The following is an 18,674-nucleotide window of genomic DNA, read 5'->3' as shown; positions in this document are numbered from 1 at the left end:
GCTTAGGCTCTCCAGAAAGTACAGTATCTAGCTTCACAACAGATATAATGTACAGTATAGCTCAACTGTTGAGTGCCCGTTTCACATTTATTGTTTAAAAGATCCTGTGCTTTTTTACTGTGAAAATGTAATTGTCATTTCCTGAGACTAAAAAAAACGTGCTATTGTTTCATACGACATCTTCAGAGAGAACAGCCCCAATGAAATCTTTTTTGCAATTGCTGAGTGCCACCTTGTGGTATGCTTGAGAAATGCTTTAAAAAAGTAAAAGGTCTTCAGAAGGTTAAATATTCCACTGTAGCGCCGCTGTCCCAGATTGGTATCATCACATGTCTATTAATACTTCAAGCACAGGTTTTATAAGCAAATCTAACCAAAGGACAAATGACCACATTAGGCTTTTAAACTTCCATATTCGAGAAGCCTTCACTTCCTGACAGAACTTCACAGAGACCTCTTCCGTTCACCATTCTCACAACACCAGGCGTTCATATACTTCCAAGATACTTCTACTTGTTTTTCTTTTCTAGAATTGTTGTTTTTTCCTTTGATTCCTTTTTTAGGATTGTATCTCTTAAAAGTCTTTCCTCTTCACCTTCTGTCCAGGCAGGTGTGAGCAGTATACCAACTCTCTAGACAAATCACTAACTTCACAACACTCAGCTGTGGTAGTTTCCATGTCATATACTGTATGTATATACTGCATATGACTGGTGTGCAGTCAGCTCTCATTGTCTCTCATGTTTGCTGTATTTTAATCATGTTACGGTACTTATAGGCTTTGCGAAATTTCCTAGTGTGCTAGCTCAGCCAGTGAAAAATTAAACTCCTTGGGTGCGTCTGGAAGAAACCTTGATTTTGTTATGCAAGTCTCAGATGTCAAACATCGGCATCTCTGAGTCCAGTCTGGAGTTTGATCCCTGGTTGGTCACACTGAGGAAGGATACGAGCCTATAAGAGGAGTAGCTCTGGGCCCTCCTATCTAGACAAGCTCTCCTTACTGTGTCCTTACTGCTAGCATTCCTTGTGCTTGCTTCTGATAAACACTCATGTGCAGTTCTTAGTTCTTATGAAGTGCTATTACGATCACTTCATTGGCCATATACAATTTCTTGTATTAGGAATTTGTCTTTTTTTTCCGCATACCCCAACTTGCTCTCCATGAGATACACAGACAGGGAGAGAAGCTGGGGGTCAGAGCACAGGGTCAGCCATTTATACAGCGCCCCTAGAGCAGTTGGGGATAAGGGCCTTGCTCAGGGGCCCAACAGAGTAGGATTCCTCTGCCGGCCACGGGATATGAACCGGCAACCTTCCAGCCACAGGCGCAGATCCTTCACAGGTCTTTCTCAAAGACTAGCGCACAGAGCAAATGTAGTAGAGAGTTTAGACAGCCTCACAGCATCACTGAAAAACTGGCCAGCAACCTCCACAGTGCCCTTCATCTGCGCCACATGGCCGGTTCTGCTACACGCACAGGCCATGTCAAGAGACAACAGCAGATGTCCGTATGGAGTCTGGCTCCAGGCGGTTTTCAAGGTCATGAAAGACTGTAGTGGCAGGAAATTAATCAAAACGGAATGTCTCCAATTAATTCAAGGGAGTAATGTTGTTGTAACGTTGAATACCGGCGTGATCAGAACCCAGGGCCAGATGTTTTGAATGCCTGGGAGTGATGAAATTCTGTGTGGTTTTGTTTCTTTTCCTATTAGATGTCTGTGTCCGTAGGGCTGCTGAGGTATTTGACTGGCATCCTGCTTCTAGGTTGGCTGCCTTTTGTCCTCCCCAAGAAATGATAAACTACTTTTAATGCATTAGTTTATTTCCATGTTTGAAAAGGGCATAATTTTGCTTTACTTCCTAGAAGCATTTCATACTGCTCTTTCCTGTGGCACATCTCTGGGAAGTGTGTTCAAGGAAAATTGTTTTGTAAGTTTATTTCAGTTTAAAAAGACACCTGCACAACCAACTGCTTTATTCCATACACATCTTTAATTCATTAGACTGAAATATTGGTAACTTTAGAAGTATGCATTAAAAATGACTGATATTTTGAGTGCAGCAAAGAACATTAAACAATGGTACTTTTATCTTTCTGATAATCTAGAAAACAACAGTTTTTCTACTTGCAAAATATTTAATCAAATCTACACAGCAAAGGAGGGGACAGAAATAAATTTCAGACTAAAGTCACAAACATCCAAAATCAATATACCCATGTGAGATATATTCAACGTCTTAGGATTTGAACAGGTTTAGTGGACAATGGTTTGAAATTTGGAAATATTGTAAAGTTGACAATGTGTAAGGAAGCAGAGCCTGAAATAACTTTCTGTTATACCACCTACAGTAGATTGAGGGAATCTGTAAGTACTTTGTTCTCAAGATCCCAGGTATGAAAATAAATGCAAAGAGCAGCCTGGTCACCTGAAAGATGATTTCTCTCCCATTATATATCCCTTGAGCTGGTGTATCATGCTTGCCCCCTGTCCTTTTAAGTCAGCATCAGTGTGTCATTTCTGGGAATAAAAAACTGCAGTTGACCCACTGAGTCTATTGCTTTATTATTATTAATGTTTAGTTAGAAGCCCTCAGTCCTCTGTTTTGATTAAGACAAGTACTCTCTGCTCTCAAGCCTGGAAATGTCTGCTGGTTTTCCAAGCTCCGATGTCTGTTCTCTTATTAAAAGAGAGCTCCAGTGGTACGCACGCCTGCACAATTTCTAATGCCACTAAAAGGCCAATGGAAAGGTTTTCAGCGAACTTGTGTTATGGGACAAAACATTCTTAGAAATGACTGAATTCACTGTACCTCTCTACGGCATGGAAAAAGCAGTTTGCCAACGAAACACCAAGTATACCTCTCTTGTACAGTAATTGTAGATTGTAAATAATCCACACTTCTGCACAATAATGGGAATAGTGGCCTGTGTCTCATACAGACACATAAAACATTTTACAGGACACCGCTGGATAAATATCTTATTCAAGCAACTTTCTTCCTGAACTTTGTGAACTAATTGCCCAAATAAAGAGTGAATGTGATGTCTGTTGTCTTCTAGACTATTGTTTTTGACTGTTCTAACAAATCCGAGTCATGCGAGTCAGAATTATTGAAACACTTGCTCCTGGCACACTTTGTCAGATCTGTTTTGTCCACTGCTAAAAGGAATATCTTTACCGTCAGGCTTGTGCAAAAGTATTAATTGCACCTAATATTTTTTTTTTCAAATGATAGAAGACAGTTGTTGTTTGAAAACAAAATATTTTATATATTTAATAATCTTTTTATTAAATTAGTGGTTTGTAACAGGCAGCACGGGAGCACAGGGTTAGATTTAGGAGCTGGCAGCACTTGGGCCTGGCTTCTGTCCTGGTGGAGCTATCTGTGTGGAGTGCATGTTCTCCCCCTGTCTGAGTGGGTTTGCTCTGGGTGCTGAGGTTTCCTCCTACAGTACCAAGACATACTGATAGGTTAATTGGCTCCTGGGAGAATTGTCCCTGGCGTGTTACCTGCGATGGACTGGCGCCTGTCCACGGTGTAGTCTGCCTTGTACCAGCTCTGACTGACCCGCAACCCTGTACTGGATAAAGCAGTTAGAAAAAAGATAGATGGATGATCTGTAAAAAAGGTATGACATCATTTAGAAATGTACTGAAGTGCCAAACGTGCCCTTTTGGCGAGGTCATTATTCAACAGGGGGTCTTGCCTTCATTGCAAAAAAAATGCTGTGTTCAGGGTTCTTAAACAATATTTCTCATAATGCAATGCAAGTCATCTAAGGGGGTCCACCTAATTAAATTTGTCTTCTTTAAATGTTTTTTGCATTGAAATTGAAGACATGTTACAGCCTTGCAATCGGAAACTCATGAAGTCCTCTTGTTGGAATTGCTATGACAGCATTCCCACAAGCCGCCACCAGAGGGAGCAGTTTATTCAGCTTGAATGGGTGGCCTGGGTTCATCCACAGCTTGCAGCCCCTATTTCACTGCATGACATGCTTCTGTTATTACTTTCAGAGTGCATGCCTTGTTTTGGTCACAAGTTCAAATGGCTTCTCGGAGGTTGGCGAAATTGTATTTTCCCTTGATAGTGCTGCTTTCCGTGCATTGATGTTTTTCATCAACATTAAATTATCTTATTAGGACTCATGAGCAGCCTTCCCATCAAATAAATATATTGCTGATGTTGCCCAGGAGCTTTGAACAGAGTGAACTCCCCAGAAAAGATTAAAAAAACAAAGTTCAACATGAATTTGTGCCTTAAATGGTGTCATGTTTGGAGGAAAGAATGCAAACCCAGTCCTCATTTGTTGGTAATAGGAGATTTCTGGGCAGTTTTGCTGCCTACTGACGTAATCTCTCCAGTTTTATACAGCCATGAGCGGGCCATTATTTAAAGGCTGTCTTCTCCTCTTCATAAAACCTCCATATCATAAAATTTTATGTACACTAAAAATTATTACGTTTTTACCAGGAACTGTCCTTTTGAAAGCCCTTGCTCTGTTTAAATCGTAGCATAAAACATATTAAACAAGTCTCTGCACTGCCTGCAACCAATAATAACAATATGCTCATTTAGATTTAAAATTTCCAGTTTGGAAAATGTCATTGAACTGCTTTGGTTTCATAGAAATCAGTTTTGAAACGTTTTTATAAAGTTTTGAATCAATGGGCTGTAGCTTCAGAAAAGAGTCATGAGGGTTTTAAAAAAAAGTAATATTGAAGAAATGGGACTGGCACATTATTTCAATAATGTGTGTTTAATAAGTATTTTCGTATATACTTAAAGTTTAACATAAACCTCATACCTGGTCCATTGGTTACAAACCCTCACACCAAGGCCAGTTTTCCCAGAGGCAAATTAACTTACCAGTCTGTTTCTGGACTTTGGAAGGAAACTGGGGCATCCAGAGGAAGCTCACATGCAACAGAGAGAACATATAAACTCCACACAGACAGCACCCCAGGAATTGAACTCAGGACCCCAGCTAAACACTGAGCTACCATGCTGCCCTATTCATATAATATCTGTAGTAATCTCAGTTACATTTGCACAAATTTACACCATTTCACTTAATGTATTGTGACTGGTGTCTGTGTGATGCTTAATGCACATATCAGAGAATTAGTGCTGTGGTGCCCTTCTGTGAAATTAGTAACAATAAAATGATGGCATTCAATTCGGGTTTAGTTTCCTTCCTCCTGTTATTTCTGATAATTCCTATTTGCACTTGAGTCTCTTTAGCTTTAAGCTCAGCCAGAATAGATGTTCATCCTTACTTGGGTGCTGATTTGCTCTGTCAGATGCGCTTTCCTATCCAGAACGACCTCTCAGGATTATCTTGCATCACTACATCTGCATCAGCGTCTCATACGTTATGCTATCTTCCCAGAAACGGAAGAGGTGAAGATACATGGGTTTGCTTGCTGAGGTTTCCTGGGCATGTTGTGATGAAGTATTGCTGTTTTGTTTTGTGTGACAGGGCATTTTTTATGAGCCATACCCTGGGAGACAAACTCCCACAAACAGTGAAATCTTTCCACATGTCTTCCAGTAACTTACTGTAGTTCTGCAAAGGGTCTCCTTTGCTAAGTAAGCAAAAATTTAACTTATTACAAAGCTAGGATGCCTCTTCACGTTTGTAAAGATATGTGTCTTCTTTGTATTGTTAAATTACCTATAATAAGTCTACATTACAAAATTCTTTCATTTATTTTATATTTGCTTGAAACATCAACACAATATATTTCTAAAACAATCCACCTCTAGTATTTAGATTAACCTTCTATAAACAGAGTTAATGAGCAATACAAGCTGCTATGAAATCATCTTTTGCCAGGATAGAAAAGGGCAGGACTGTTTCTTTGTTTTGGAATAATTTATCAAATACACAACATTATTCCCAAATTTAGAAGTACAGTTATCACAAAATCCTTCGCTGAGCTTCCCCTAAAACCTAAAAAATCAAGCCAATCAAAAATAAACAGCAACAGAGCAAAAAGTCCTTGATAAGTAGCTTTCTTCTGCATCAGGACATCACAAATTTGGTGGAAAATTGTGTATTTTGTTATGTCCACATTTTCTTTTTGTTTTAAAAGCAGCATTGTACAGTATCCTATATAACAATGCACACACTAAGCAGAAAAGAAGCTCTTTTCTCCTCACTTGTCTCCTTGGGAAGATGCCTACGACTTTGTACAAGTCTAGACCTTGGAGTTTCATTAAAGCTGGTTAATCCCTTCCTGTCGAAACTTCCATTCCTTGCTTTTGACTTTAATAATTTAAGCGCACTTGTTTTTTTTTTTGAGGCTTTTAATATTTCTGAATAGATGTGGCTAAGGGCATTCAGTGCTGTGTTGGGGGTGGATATGATAAATTTGTTTGCCCTGATAGATCCTGTAATAAATTCCTGTCTGTAAGCCAGAGTGTTTCTGTCACTCTCATTGCAGTGTTGCTTCAGGCTACCAACTGTGGAAGATTAGATATCCGGCAGCTTTAATTTATGTGACATTAAGGAATAAAATGTTCCTAAAGCATGTATATTTGATACCTGTTCAGTATACAATATTGTGCTAGAATATTCTGAAGCTGTTGTTTTTTAAATTATATGGTAAGTAATATGCTATGTTTGCCACTCTTGTGATTTGCATTAGATTTTCTTAGTATTCATGCCCATCTGTACATGCATATAGCATGTTTGTCATTCACTTTATAGACACCATTTCTACATTTGGTGGCAATGTGAGGCACACATTGCTGTATCCCTGAGAGGAATATTACTTTAAACCATGTCTTGCTGTTAGAAGGTAGACACATCTGTGTTAATTTAGAAAGCCTTTTTTTTCTAGGTCTTTTAGAGCGGTGCTGTCCTGCTGCGATTTTCTGTAGATGTAACTTTGCAGTAGTGTCAGTGATGAAAAATATCACTGATTATGAAGAAACTGCTCTGGCCTGCAGCCAGTCAGGCAGACTAACATATAAGAAGAACTGTTGATCAGCTTGGCTGCAGAGAACGTGGAAATCAAATATGAAATACTGCAGGATAACCAACTTGTTTAGTATCACATAGCAACAGTCTCCATGAGAGATGGTTTCTGTGACGAAAGCACCAAAGAACCAGGCTGAGAACACACAGAGCCTTTCCACAGAGTGACGCACTACGCAGACAGCACACTGGAATAAGACACTCAGCCCAGACCAAAAAGTTAGGCACGGGCCCGTCTAATTCAGCGGCCCCGTCTTTCCTTCCAGAGCTTCACACCCTGAGTCTGTAGCGTTTGGTTTACTGGTAAATTACAAGTGTGCACTTCAGTGCTTGGCTCGGTTTCTTGCCTTTGATTGTAATGTGAAACAAGCCAGTATTCTTAAGCAGAATGTCAGATGTTAAGAGCTTGCTGGATGCGGTTCACCCATTAGGGCTGTCCAATCCCTGTCAAGGCGAATATGCAGCTCTTTACCCCAGCTCGGCTCTTAACCTTCTCAGCTCTTTTAATAACATTGGCGGGACCAATTGAACAGCCTCTCCCGAGTGCTTAATTTCTTCATGTGCTGCTTCATTTACTGCTCACTGAGTTTTGAAACCCCTTACCTAAATTATATCCAATTCAGTGCTTTAATAAATCGTGGGGTGTTTTTTCAGTTTATATATATATATCACAGATGCTCAGATTACTCCCTGCTTATCATGTTATTACTCTGATATCACTGACTACTACTGTATGTTAGAAGCGGTTTTCATATTTTGTCTTGGTTTTCTGACAGACAAAATGTAACTTACTAGTAACCTGTCAAATTGTACCATAAGGCATGTTGAAAGCTTTCCACTCAATGGATCATCCTGTCCTTGTGCAGCGACAGACAGTGCTATGCAAACATCTGGGTTATTCTGTTCAAAAGCATTACTTACTGTTCTTTTTAATTGCATATCTTCTAGGTTTAAATATACAGTAACGTAACCGCCATGAACAGGCTAGGAGAGAAAATTAGTAAGTCATAGTTTTGATGAGTATATTATTTCCACCTTCTTCTTTTCCGAGATTCTCCAAACGTTTAGTCATTATGTTGGTGTAAAATGGAAATATTGTTTAAAGGAACCACATGTTATGTAAAGCATTCCACAAAGCGGGTAGGATGCTTAGCTGGCCTTAATTGGATTCATAGCAGACTGTTGTGATGGCCCTTCCTTCTCAAACACTTTTTCAATTATTCTCCAGAAACCCTTTTGCTGTATCTAACTATGCTATCCTGGAGTTATTTGTAATCTAAAATGACAAAATTATATGGATTCAACACTTTTGCACAGTACTGGAATTTTCCCCTATGCCCCCTATAGAGTACAGTATAACTACAATTTCCCCCTGTACCAGAGTGCATTCTATTGATCCACCCTGGGGATGAAAGGAGGCTCATTCAGAGCCTCAAAATGATGTTATTGTCCTGATTTGGGAAACCAGCTTGTAGGTAGTTTCTTTTAAAGCTGTGCTGTGTTCAGAATTGAGAACTGGTGTCCACAATCAGACCATTCCAGTCATCTCCACGTCTACCAGTTTTATACCACTGTGTGTATGTCTTTCGGGAACAGGGATCACCTTACAACCTGAATGGCTTCTGGTTTCATTTAAACAGCTGAACATGGGCATGGGGCTCTAAAAAGGAAAGGCAGACTGTATAGAATGTATAGTTTGTGTTTCTGAAGACATTACTACACACTTCCCTTTGACTGTGAAATCTAAGATGAAGTTCACAATGTGGTGTCAGGACAAGAAAAAGCCTTCAACAGGCAAACAGCTGGTTAGCTTCCTGTCTAGCACCTGTCCTCAGACTATGCTCCTTCCTTTCAGTGTGAAGTTCTCTTATCCCTAAGTTTTTTTTACTTTGTAGTCTCCTCCTATTACTGTCTGCTCCTTATTTTCTGCTCCATTTACACTCTTTTTTTCTTAATACTGCAACACCCAGTTTAGCTGTTTCCTAATCCCCAGAAAACGTATCAATTATTTTTCTTTTACTCTCATTGCACTGGGGTTATGAAAAACTGAACAGCTGATAAAGTTCCTAATTGGCAAATAATGGAAGAACTGTATTTCACTTTATCTGGTATATCACCTCCATTAAAATCAGAAAACTAAATGGTATTTGCACTTTAATACAAAGTAGCCTAGGAAGAGTGGGGGTGAACTGAAAAAGAATATGAAATTAATTTTTAGCACAAATAGATATTAATAATACAAGGCTTTTACTTAGAGAACCATATCGTTCAGTTTTCACCATGAAAGATCCGGAAAGATAGATGGTAGAAGAATAACAAAGCAGACTCTTTGGTGCATTGACGTTTTCTGCATCAAGAAACTTGAAAATTTCCTGTTCCATCTCAGAACATGGTGGAGTCATGGAGGCACTAAACACTAAACACTAAACAAAACTGGACATACACCTTGTACCCAAAGCAACGCAGCAACATAATGTAACTTAAAAGCAGCTCTGAGGCTCTTCAGCTTCCATTCTACCTGATAAAACTCCTTATTTTTAATCAAAGCTGATAGCACCAATTTGGGAGCTGAAAACACCTGACTGCTGCAAGAAATACATTAGCAGTAATTTTTTCCCTACAGTTCAATGAATAATTATTTAAGAGGAAAGAAGCAAAAAACATTTACTTATATACAAGTACAGTATCTGCAATCTCTTATCCAAGCCTTGGGCTCACTGCAAATACAGTTTGGAGTTCAGTTTTATAGCAGGTTTTGAATGTATTTAGAATACAGTAAAACTGTATTCCTAGAAAGTTTCGAGTAAATTATGACTTTTTTATTATAAGGTTTTTGTCTGTGGAAAGTCAATTTTGACATTTGGGTGGCTGTATCTTTGGAACTACAGTGCAAGTTTCCCCTGAAAAAATCCTCACTGACATCACCTTTTCTATGGAGAAGAGTATGCGAACCGATTCCTCGTCTAAAGGCATAATTTTACACAACATCATGGGTTATTTCTTTCCTGTTCTGCATTCATTTATTCTGCTGGTGTGCACTGGAAAAAGAAATGACATCAACGCAGGAAAACACAAGCAAGAACAGGAGAAACAGAACAAAATGTGACCTCCTCAGACCACAGTCTTTCCATGCTACCTGAACAGTTTCCAGCTGGTTTCAGTCATTTTCTGACCTTACGGGGTCTTTTGAGTATGCTGTGGGGAAAAAAAGCTGTGTGGGGGATATTTTAAAACGGATGTGTGAAGTGGAAATCTGTAATATGAAAGATTACTAAAACAAACCATTATCACACCCATACTGTTTCTAAATTGGCAGTTTCTAGATGAGAAGTGATCCCCGTGGATTTAAATGAGAGAGAACTGTCTCTTACTTTGTGCTTTTATTTTTATTGTGGAATATCAGTGATTCCATAGGAGAAATGTGTTTGAAGTGAGTCGAGAACAAGCTACACAGTGTCCCAGCTGATATCCTGGCCTTTAGCAACAAGAGGTACAGTAGCTATTCCAACTAAACAAGCAAGATAAACCAACTCGTCCTCTCGTTTGTACACCTTATGTTCTTATGGAACAGTAAAATCAAGTTATGTTACGAACTGGATCCTTCAAAAAACATTTTTTTAGTTGATTCAACCCAGAAGAAGGGCTAATTATTAATCACACACCCGAAGAAGGCTCCACGGCTGAAACATTGCGTTTCCTTTCTTTTCTTTTCAGCAGGGAATAAACGCATAACCAGTTCCTCTGCAGTTTATGCACGCTGACGTTTTGAACTGTCACAGGGCACATTATTTTTTTGTGCTGGTAAATAAGAAAGAAGGTTAAAAAACTGCATCTTATAACCAGGGTCAGAAGTATTATACATGAGTGAGAATTTCAACTGAATTACAAATAAGTGATTGTACCTGTGTTCATTACCACTATTAATCTGTTACTCCTCATGCTTTAATAACTAGCTCAGTATAGCACTATGAGACTGTCTGTGTACGTGATGATCAGAGAAAAGATGAGAATAACTGGAGTTTAAGATAAAGCAGAACAGTGAGATAATAATCTGAGTGATAGTTTCCAAGGGGAAGTGTGAAACACAGCAATCTGTGAATTATAAGGATTAGAAAGAGATTCATTGTTTTGTGCTGGGGAAATGTGTGAATCCAATCTATGGAAGATTTTGGGTTTAGATGTCTTTGCTTTGAATCGATGTGAAAGGATACAGAGAGATCAGTGTGGTAATGCTTAGGGGAGGTAACACAGTGGACAAACAGTCAGGAGAGAATTTAGATCCTTGCTGCTCTGATGGTTTCCATGTCTCCCAATATAAATGGCAGGACACCTTATGCACATACTGTAACTAAAAAAGGTTGGGCAAGCATGATGCACTCATGGTGATCCCAGAACAACAAGAGCACTTAGTATTTGTAGGTGATACAGTCTTCTTTTGAAGCAAAAAGTGCCTGGCATGAATTGTCCTGGCTGTGAACAATTGAGTGAACCATTTGAAACAGCTGCCCTGATACAATGTACAGTACATTTAGTTAAGCATGCATAATGTTTATATGCACACATAGAGAACATTTTCTCTTTGCTGTTCTGCTGGTAAATACAGGTATGATCACAGTTATACACCTAAACCGTACTGCATTTTATCTTTCTAAGAGCTCAGTTAGTCACTTTGGCTATTCACACACATGTTTCTCATTAAAAAAAACAACTCATAAATCTTTTCAATTTAGAGGAAGAAGACAAATTCATTAGATGCAGAAAAGCAACAGGTGTTAGTGATTGGTACTGAATTTAAATGCATTACTCTGTATATCTATCATTCTTTGTATAGAAACGTAACTGTCACCTTGTCAGTATTTAATGACTATGGCTTTTGTTTGCGTCATGGTTTTTTTATAGATTTTACAATTTATCAAGTACAACTAACATTACTTATGGATCAATTTCATTAAATATGGCAAATAATTTGCCTTTGAAATTTTAGCCTGCAATTACAGTAGAGTCCTTTAAAAAGCTAATATTTGTCTTTAATATGTTGTTGTTATTATTATAGGTCATACTTAAATTCTGCAAACCTTGCTTTGGCTTCTCGAATATTGCAAGCCAAGTAGAAGCTTCTGCTTTTACTATGTAGGACTGGCTCACATCACACAACTCCATTTCGGCTATCAATTGTAGTGACACCTCGCTCTGGGTTTCATGCTATCGAGAGGCACAAACAGAACATTTTCTCTGTACTGTTCTGCCGGTAAGCGCAGGCAGGCACTGTGTTGTGGAGTTATTCAGGAGATACTCACGTAAGCCCCATGCTGGAGTGCTGCAGAGAGGGTAGGGACTGTTCCCGGAGGTTGTTTTGTACATATCTCAGGACCTGGGAAGGGCAGGGTGCTTCTAAAAATACAGCTACTGTACTTTAGGTTTTTTTTGTACCATTTCATAATGAGGTTCAGGGCAAAGAGCAGTAGACGGGAATCTCAATATATAAAGGCCCACCATGTTTACTTCAGCTCAAGGCTGACGCACGGAAACCCATTGCTCAAACACCCCAAAAAACGCAAAGAACGTAAGTGGTGCTGTTATCCACAGATAAAGCTATATTGTGTGTATTTTTTTTTTTTGTTGTTGCAGCTTTCAGACCCAGTTCATTTCCTACAAAACTGGCAGAGGTTCAAGGTCAGTGATTGCATGAGTCTCTCTGGTCAAGTACCTTCTAATGTTTGCAGGTTTTGTTTTTATACACTTCTAGCCTTGAGATGTTTCTCCTGGGTCTGGAAATTGAGCAGAAAACAACATACCGGAATGGAAATCAGTCTGACAAAAGTTCACAAGGACTTTGACATGACGGAATTCAAAGTTGTGTTTGGCAATTTTGAGTTCTCTGTCTAATATGACTTTCTGACTGTGGCCTTAGCCTTCTTCGTTGTGACAGTGTTTACAACGACTTTGCTCTTTACCTTTGTATTGGTGGAATTAGGAGAGAAGAAAATTGTTTTCCATTTTACGTGAGGTAATTATTATCCAATATTGTTCTTCATTTTACACAGCACCATATGACATATAATAGTGTAAGAACAAGCAGTATTGCCTGTGATTCTGGAAAATTTTAAGATTTTAAATCTCTGTCAAAGCAGATCTGTATGTAATACTACACTGGTACACCTCTTGTATAAAAAATATACAGTAGCATTGCTTGGCTTCATGCTACCTGACACTAGTCTCTATACCCAGGCTGTAATCATTACACAACTACAGTATCGAGCACTGGAAATTTGGTTAATAACATCAAAATGGGAATGAACATGTAGATACTGACTGCTAAGAATATTGCGTAGTTCAATTATACATTTCCCATGGAACAAGTAAAGGTTTATTCCATGCTGAAAAGAGAAGAAAGGAAACGCAACGTTTTGGCCTTCTTCACCCCCGAAGAAGGCTCCACAGGCAAAATGTTGTGTTTCCTTTCTTATTTTTTCAGCATGGAATGAACCTTTACTTGTTCCTTTGTAGCCTATGCATGCTGACGCAGCTACCTCCTTGAACTACAGTACCTCCCTCCCAGAAAACACAGAAAATGGTAATAGAAGCCTTCTCTTCTCTTGGGGATTCCTAAATGGCTCAACCAGCAAAGTCACTTGCCCAGACTCGGGTTGAGTTGTTTGATTAGAGGTTCAAACCTGGCTACTAGTTGACTGTAACCATGAGTAGGTAGAGTGATATTAGTCAGTCACAGCTCTCCTGGCAACAGAGCAACCCCTGTGGCCTCCTGCGTGCATGCAGTCTTGTGGTGTTGTCAGTGAGGGATTTGTAGCTATAGGAGTAATAACAAATCTTTTTGAATGGCTGTAACTAAAATATTCATTTACGACACCCCATTAATCCATACCACACAGCCCATGTCATGAGCCTGAATATTCCATGAAATAGCATTTGGTGGTGTGGAGTAAAAATACCCCTGTTGCATGAAAGGATTTGTTTGGTGACATCCAACGTCCAGGTTAAGTGTCATGTAACCTATATAAATAACTTCAGCGAATTACTTCAGAAGGAGAAAATGCTGCAGCAATTTCCCCGTCAGGGTTCTATGAAACCCATGAATCTGGAAGGGTGCACCAAATTTCAGCCGTTCCACCCTGACGAGTGCTTAAAGTAAATCGGCCTATTTAAAACACTAAAATATTTCAGTTCCATCTTTCCAGTTTGGAAATAACCACCTTAAGACATTTTTCAAATAACTGTTGTAAGCCATTGTTGGCAAAACTAAAGGACTGGGTTTAAGACTGAACCAACAACAATAATAATACATTCCTTACGCTTACATAGTGCTTTTTTGGACACTCCACGCATGGGGACTCTCCTCCACCACCACCAGTGTGCAGTCCCACCTGGTTGATGTGACGGCAGCCATAGTGCGCCAGAACGCTCACCACATACAGTACCAGCTACAGTATCACTGAGGAAGAGGCCAGAGTAATGCAGCCAATCCATAAATGGGTATAATTAGGAGGCCATGATTGGTAATCATGGGTTTATGAGGAAATTTGGCCAGGACGCCGGGGTAACACCCCTACTCTTTTTGAGAAGCGCCCTGGGATTTTTAATGACCACAGAGAGTCAGGAGCTTGGTTTTCCGTCTCATCCGAAGGATTGCGCCTTTTTACAGTATAGTATCCCCCTCACTATGCTGGGGCATTAAGACTCACTCAGACCACAAGGTGAGCACCCCCTGCTGGCCCCTCTAATACCTCTTCCAGGTGCAAGCTTAGCTGAGTCTCCCATCTAGGTACTGACCAGGCTCACACCTGCTGAGCTTCAGTGAGTTGCAGAGTGATATAGCTTTTATCTGAGTTGTCCAATAACTGACCTATGATAAATTACTAGTAATATTCAGTTAGTTGCTGGCATTGCAACAGAATGTGCTATGCTGTCCTCTCTGTTGAGTAGCTGGAACTGTGTAAAGCACAACAGCTTCTGTTGCCTTGAGCAGACCCTGGCTGTTTTTAGTCTATTTCACACCTGGGCCGTGTCCTAGATTAACTCTTCAGGGGGTATGACTGTGAGAAAGATTTAGGTTAGACTGCAGCTTTATAATTCAGAAGAGGTTTGTTCTGGCAGACACAGGCAATTACGTGTTCTTTTAAGTTAGGGAAAAAGGGGCAAAAAAAATAGAATTTGTAAATCCTCTGTGTTTTGCTTTCCTCACGTTATCTGAAGTTAACCAATGGAAAGTGAGCAGATGTGGGTGATACAGGTGAATCCTCCCTCAACCTTACCACCCCTGCCACCCATACAACGCACTGACGTGCCTTACTTTCTCTCCTGCCCCTGCACTGTAATAACCAGGCCTGATCCGTGTTGACCAGGTGACGGGACTCTGTTTTAAATATTTAAGATATTGTAAAAATGTCAACAAGATTATCAAAAACTAAGAAACAAAAAAAACAAAATACAAAAAACCCACCTAAAAAACAGTCAGACAAAGCAAAACGAACAGCTCAAACTTGCTTATGCTTTTTTACAGTTTTCTTGTTGAGGTGAGAATTAGTCAAAATCTATGACAGAAGTAATCACAGAATGACTGGATGTGCAAAACAATCAGGGATGGGTACAAAGCTTTCTGAGTAACAGCTGAGTAAAGGAACCCTCTCAATTGTAATAGGGGTGGGCATCTTACCGAGCCAGCTGTTGACACAGGGTCCAATGACCCATTTCAGTTCGTTACGAATGTTTGTTTCGGCCACAACCGTTCTGAAGATCTGTGCCGATTGTTCTCCTTTTGCTAGGCTGAGCAAAAAGGTTGCCTCTGAACCACCAAAGAGGTCTAGTTCAGGGGTGTATCCTTCCCAAGCACTTCCTGAGTACCAGCGCAATATAACGACACAAACGTTCTACAACATGGGACACAGCCAGGAGAGATGTGAGAGAGTGCTTTCTAAAGGGCTACTCTTGTCACGTAAAGGACAAACTGACAAATTTATTTTGTTCAATTTCGTTTTAGAGTAATGAATTTGATGTACTGCATGACTTTGTGTCCTGATGTCTGGCATTAATAGACCACCAGTGAATGTCGTACATAACCTCTTCCCAAACCTCATTATTTGATATTACAGTATGTTCCTTACACCCAGCATCTTTCAGGAGATTAACAGAGACCTCCGAGTGCATAGAAAAAAAGGAAACTGTGATATTAAATGTCTAGAATAGGGAGGTCGTTGCACAAGATCGTAGAACAGATTGCCTCTGTGATTTTGAAATTTTGGCACATTTTGCTAAACAAAGTGTCTGACCTGCATGGATACAGACTTGGCTGCTCTGCACCTCTGCTGGGGTTTATAACAGAGCACCATACAGGATTTTATTGTGACTTATTCTGTATTGTTACAGTACTGTATAAGTTAAATTAGGTAATATCTTCTCTTCTTAATGGACAAATGTGAGGAAACATTATGGGGATGGAGAGAAAACTCTCGTAATTGAAGAGAAGAAGCTGTGATTTTGTTTTACATTTTTGTAAATAGGGTCAAGATATCAGAGGCACAGAACTTTCTGCTTCTACCATCAAGCAAGGATCTCATATGGCAGCTGAAGGTGGAATAGAAATTTTGATTTAGTGCAGTCTAGTGTGTTGCCCATGTTGTTTTAATGTTTATTTAGTCACATGGAGATAAAAAGCTCCTACTTCCAGTTCTGCAAGCCTTAATCAGAGTCAAATGCATACTAAACTCCAATAAAAGATCCTTGGTTTCATGACACAATTCTGTACTGAAACATTCTAGTCGTTTGTACGTTAAGATAAATACTTCACATTCTTTTTTTTTAAAATAAGGATAAAGGTTTACATGAGTAGAACAAACAGTTTAAACACATTATAAATCCACAGTAGCCTGGGCAGTTTCTGCTGGTTGTCCATAATGTGTTCAGAAAGACTGTTGCCTGTTGTCAAGGAGGACAAACACAGGAGTTTGTGGGAAGGAAATGTCAACAGGCATTGTGAATAATACATCGTTCCCTGCGCTTACTGGAAATAAGGTGCACTCTTAGCTCATGACTTCCAGCCCTGCATCACCTCCTGATGCACAGTGAGAGCGCAAAATCCAGTTGGACAATGTTTCCTTTGTTCTGACGTTGCGAATCTCGAGCCCAGTAGCAGCTGACTCCTGTCACCCCCTCCCACCCTCCTCCTCCTGGGGCCGTGGTGGTTGAGAAAGAGTAAAATGTGGATCACAGAGCAGTTTATTTTGCTTCTGGCTTTGTACCTGTTGCTATAACAGTCCTGCAGCCTTTGCACCAAGTGTTATGGAGTGACATCAGCAGTCCTCCTGGATCTGAAGCCAGCCGCTGTTTAGTTGAAGGGTGAGATGCAGCAGAGCTGAGCATAAGCAGTGGGTTTCCAGCCCTGACTCATCCTCTCACGTGTTTAGAAACACGCTGAACACATGCCAGTGTCTGCGCCCCCCCCCCCCCAGGGGGCTCGCTGTTGCCATGGCGCCTTACCTTCCTGTATTTCTAAACAAGATGACTGACACGTGAGTTTCACAGGTTGTGCTCGCTGCATTTAATTGTCTCCCTAGGGGTGCCAGTAGACGAGCCCCCCAAACTCTATGGAAATATTATGAATGGGGTGTTTCATGCAGTCACTCAGCGCCCGACTTAAGGCACTTGCCTCACTCCTTATGTGCACATTTATCTGCACATAACAGATTTAACTGCTAACTCGACACTCTTATGGAAAGCAAATACAGCTCCTAGAATGGGCACCCCGATTCATTTAGTGCAGGTATTTTCGAGGGAATTGTGTCTTTACATTACACCAGGTATATCGTATCTTCAAGTGCTCTTCCAGCCTACCATTAAGGCCGCCTTTGTTGTGCTTTCAACACATGCATTTGTGTCGTCATGAGCGCTCCTGGTTTTGTGTCAGTGGCCTGCGGAATGACAGGCTGGAGACGACTTTACGGGCTCCCTGACAGTTCTATTGTGCATTTCGTTCCAGCAGGGCATGGTAATCATGGAGCAGGGACATGGCTGGGAAATCAGACAGAAAGAGAGCTGGGATCTGCTGTACACAGAGGAGGGAAATTAATTCAACCCCACTTTTATAAAAGGGAAATAAAGGTGGGAAGGGGGTAAGCTTAGGGTGAAATCAGGGGGACGCAAATCTCTACACTACTGTATTTAGGTGTGTACTGCACGTATATGCATTTCTTTAACAAACTGAAGAATTAATTTTTGTGAGAGAACTGCAAGTTACACAAGCCTTTACCAAGCACCAAATCTCACATGCACAGGAGTAAAATGTGAATCCTTCAATAAATGGGTGCTTTGTGGTTTGCAAATGTGGTATTTGGTTTCTGCAAGGCAATTTCTTTGTACATGTTCTACCTTTGAGGGGCGATCAACACCTGCAAATCGTCTGTCATCCGCTGCATGAGCAAAGGAAAATTTACATGCCAAACTGACTTATCTCAGAACTGAGCTTCTGAGGTGATATGACGCCATAAACTGGTTTTCATTGCACAAATTTCACATTTGTTTTCAAAAGACACACAACATTTTTCCTGTTCAGCCAACTGCACTGTTTTAAGTGGAAGGCCCAAAATTAGATAGAGTCCCTGTTCATCTGAATGTGAAGCCAGATGTGTTTCATCAGCAGGAATCGGACAGCAGTGGGAGTTGGACAGGAGTAGCA

The 18,674-nt window shown here is 40.2% G+C and overlaps 1 protein-coding gene across 4 annotated transcripts in view; it reads left to right on the top strand.

Moving 5' to 3' along the window:
- Window positions 1-18,674, top strand: part of rgs3a (regulator of G protein signaling 3a) — a 220,316-nt gene that overhangs the window by 175,109 nt on the left and 26,533 nt on the right. For all 4 annotated transcript variants that reach the window (XM_088614600.1, XM_088614599.1, XM_088614602.1 and 1 more), the window contains one exon: window positions 12,617-12,661. In XM_088614600.1, the coding sequence (XP_088470726.1) occupies window positions 12,617-12,661 (45 nt within the window). The remainder of the gene's footprint in view (window positions 1-12,616; window positions 12,662-18,674) is intronic.

The sequence above is a fragment of the Lepisosteus platostomus genome, chromosome 21, assembly GCF_059453375.1.
Source record: "Lepisosteus platostomus isolate fLepPlt1 chromosome 21, fLepPlt1.hap1, whole genome shotgun sequence".
Classification (NCBI taxonomy): domain Eukaryota; kingdom Metazoa; phylum Chordata; class Actinopteri; order Semionotiformes; family Lepisosteidae; genus Lepisosteus; species Lepisosteus platostomus.
Note: the sequence above shows the minus strand (reverse complement) of the source record. Positions and strands in the feature narration are given on the sequence as shown.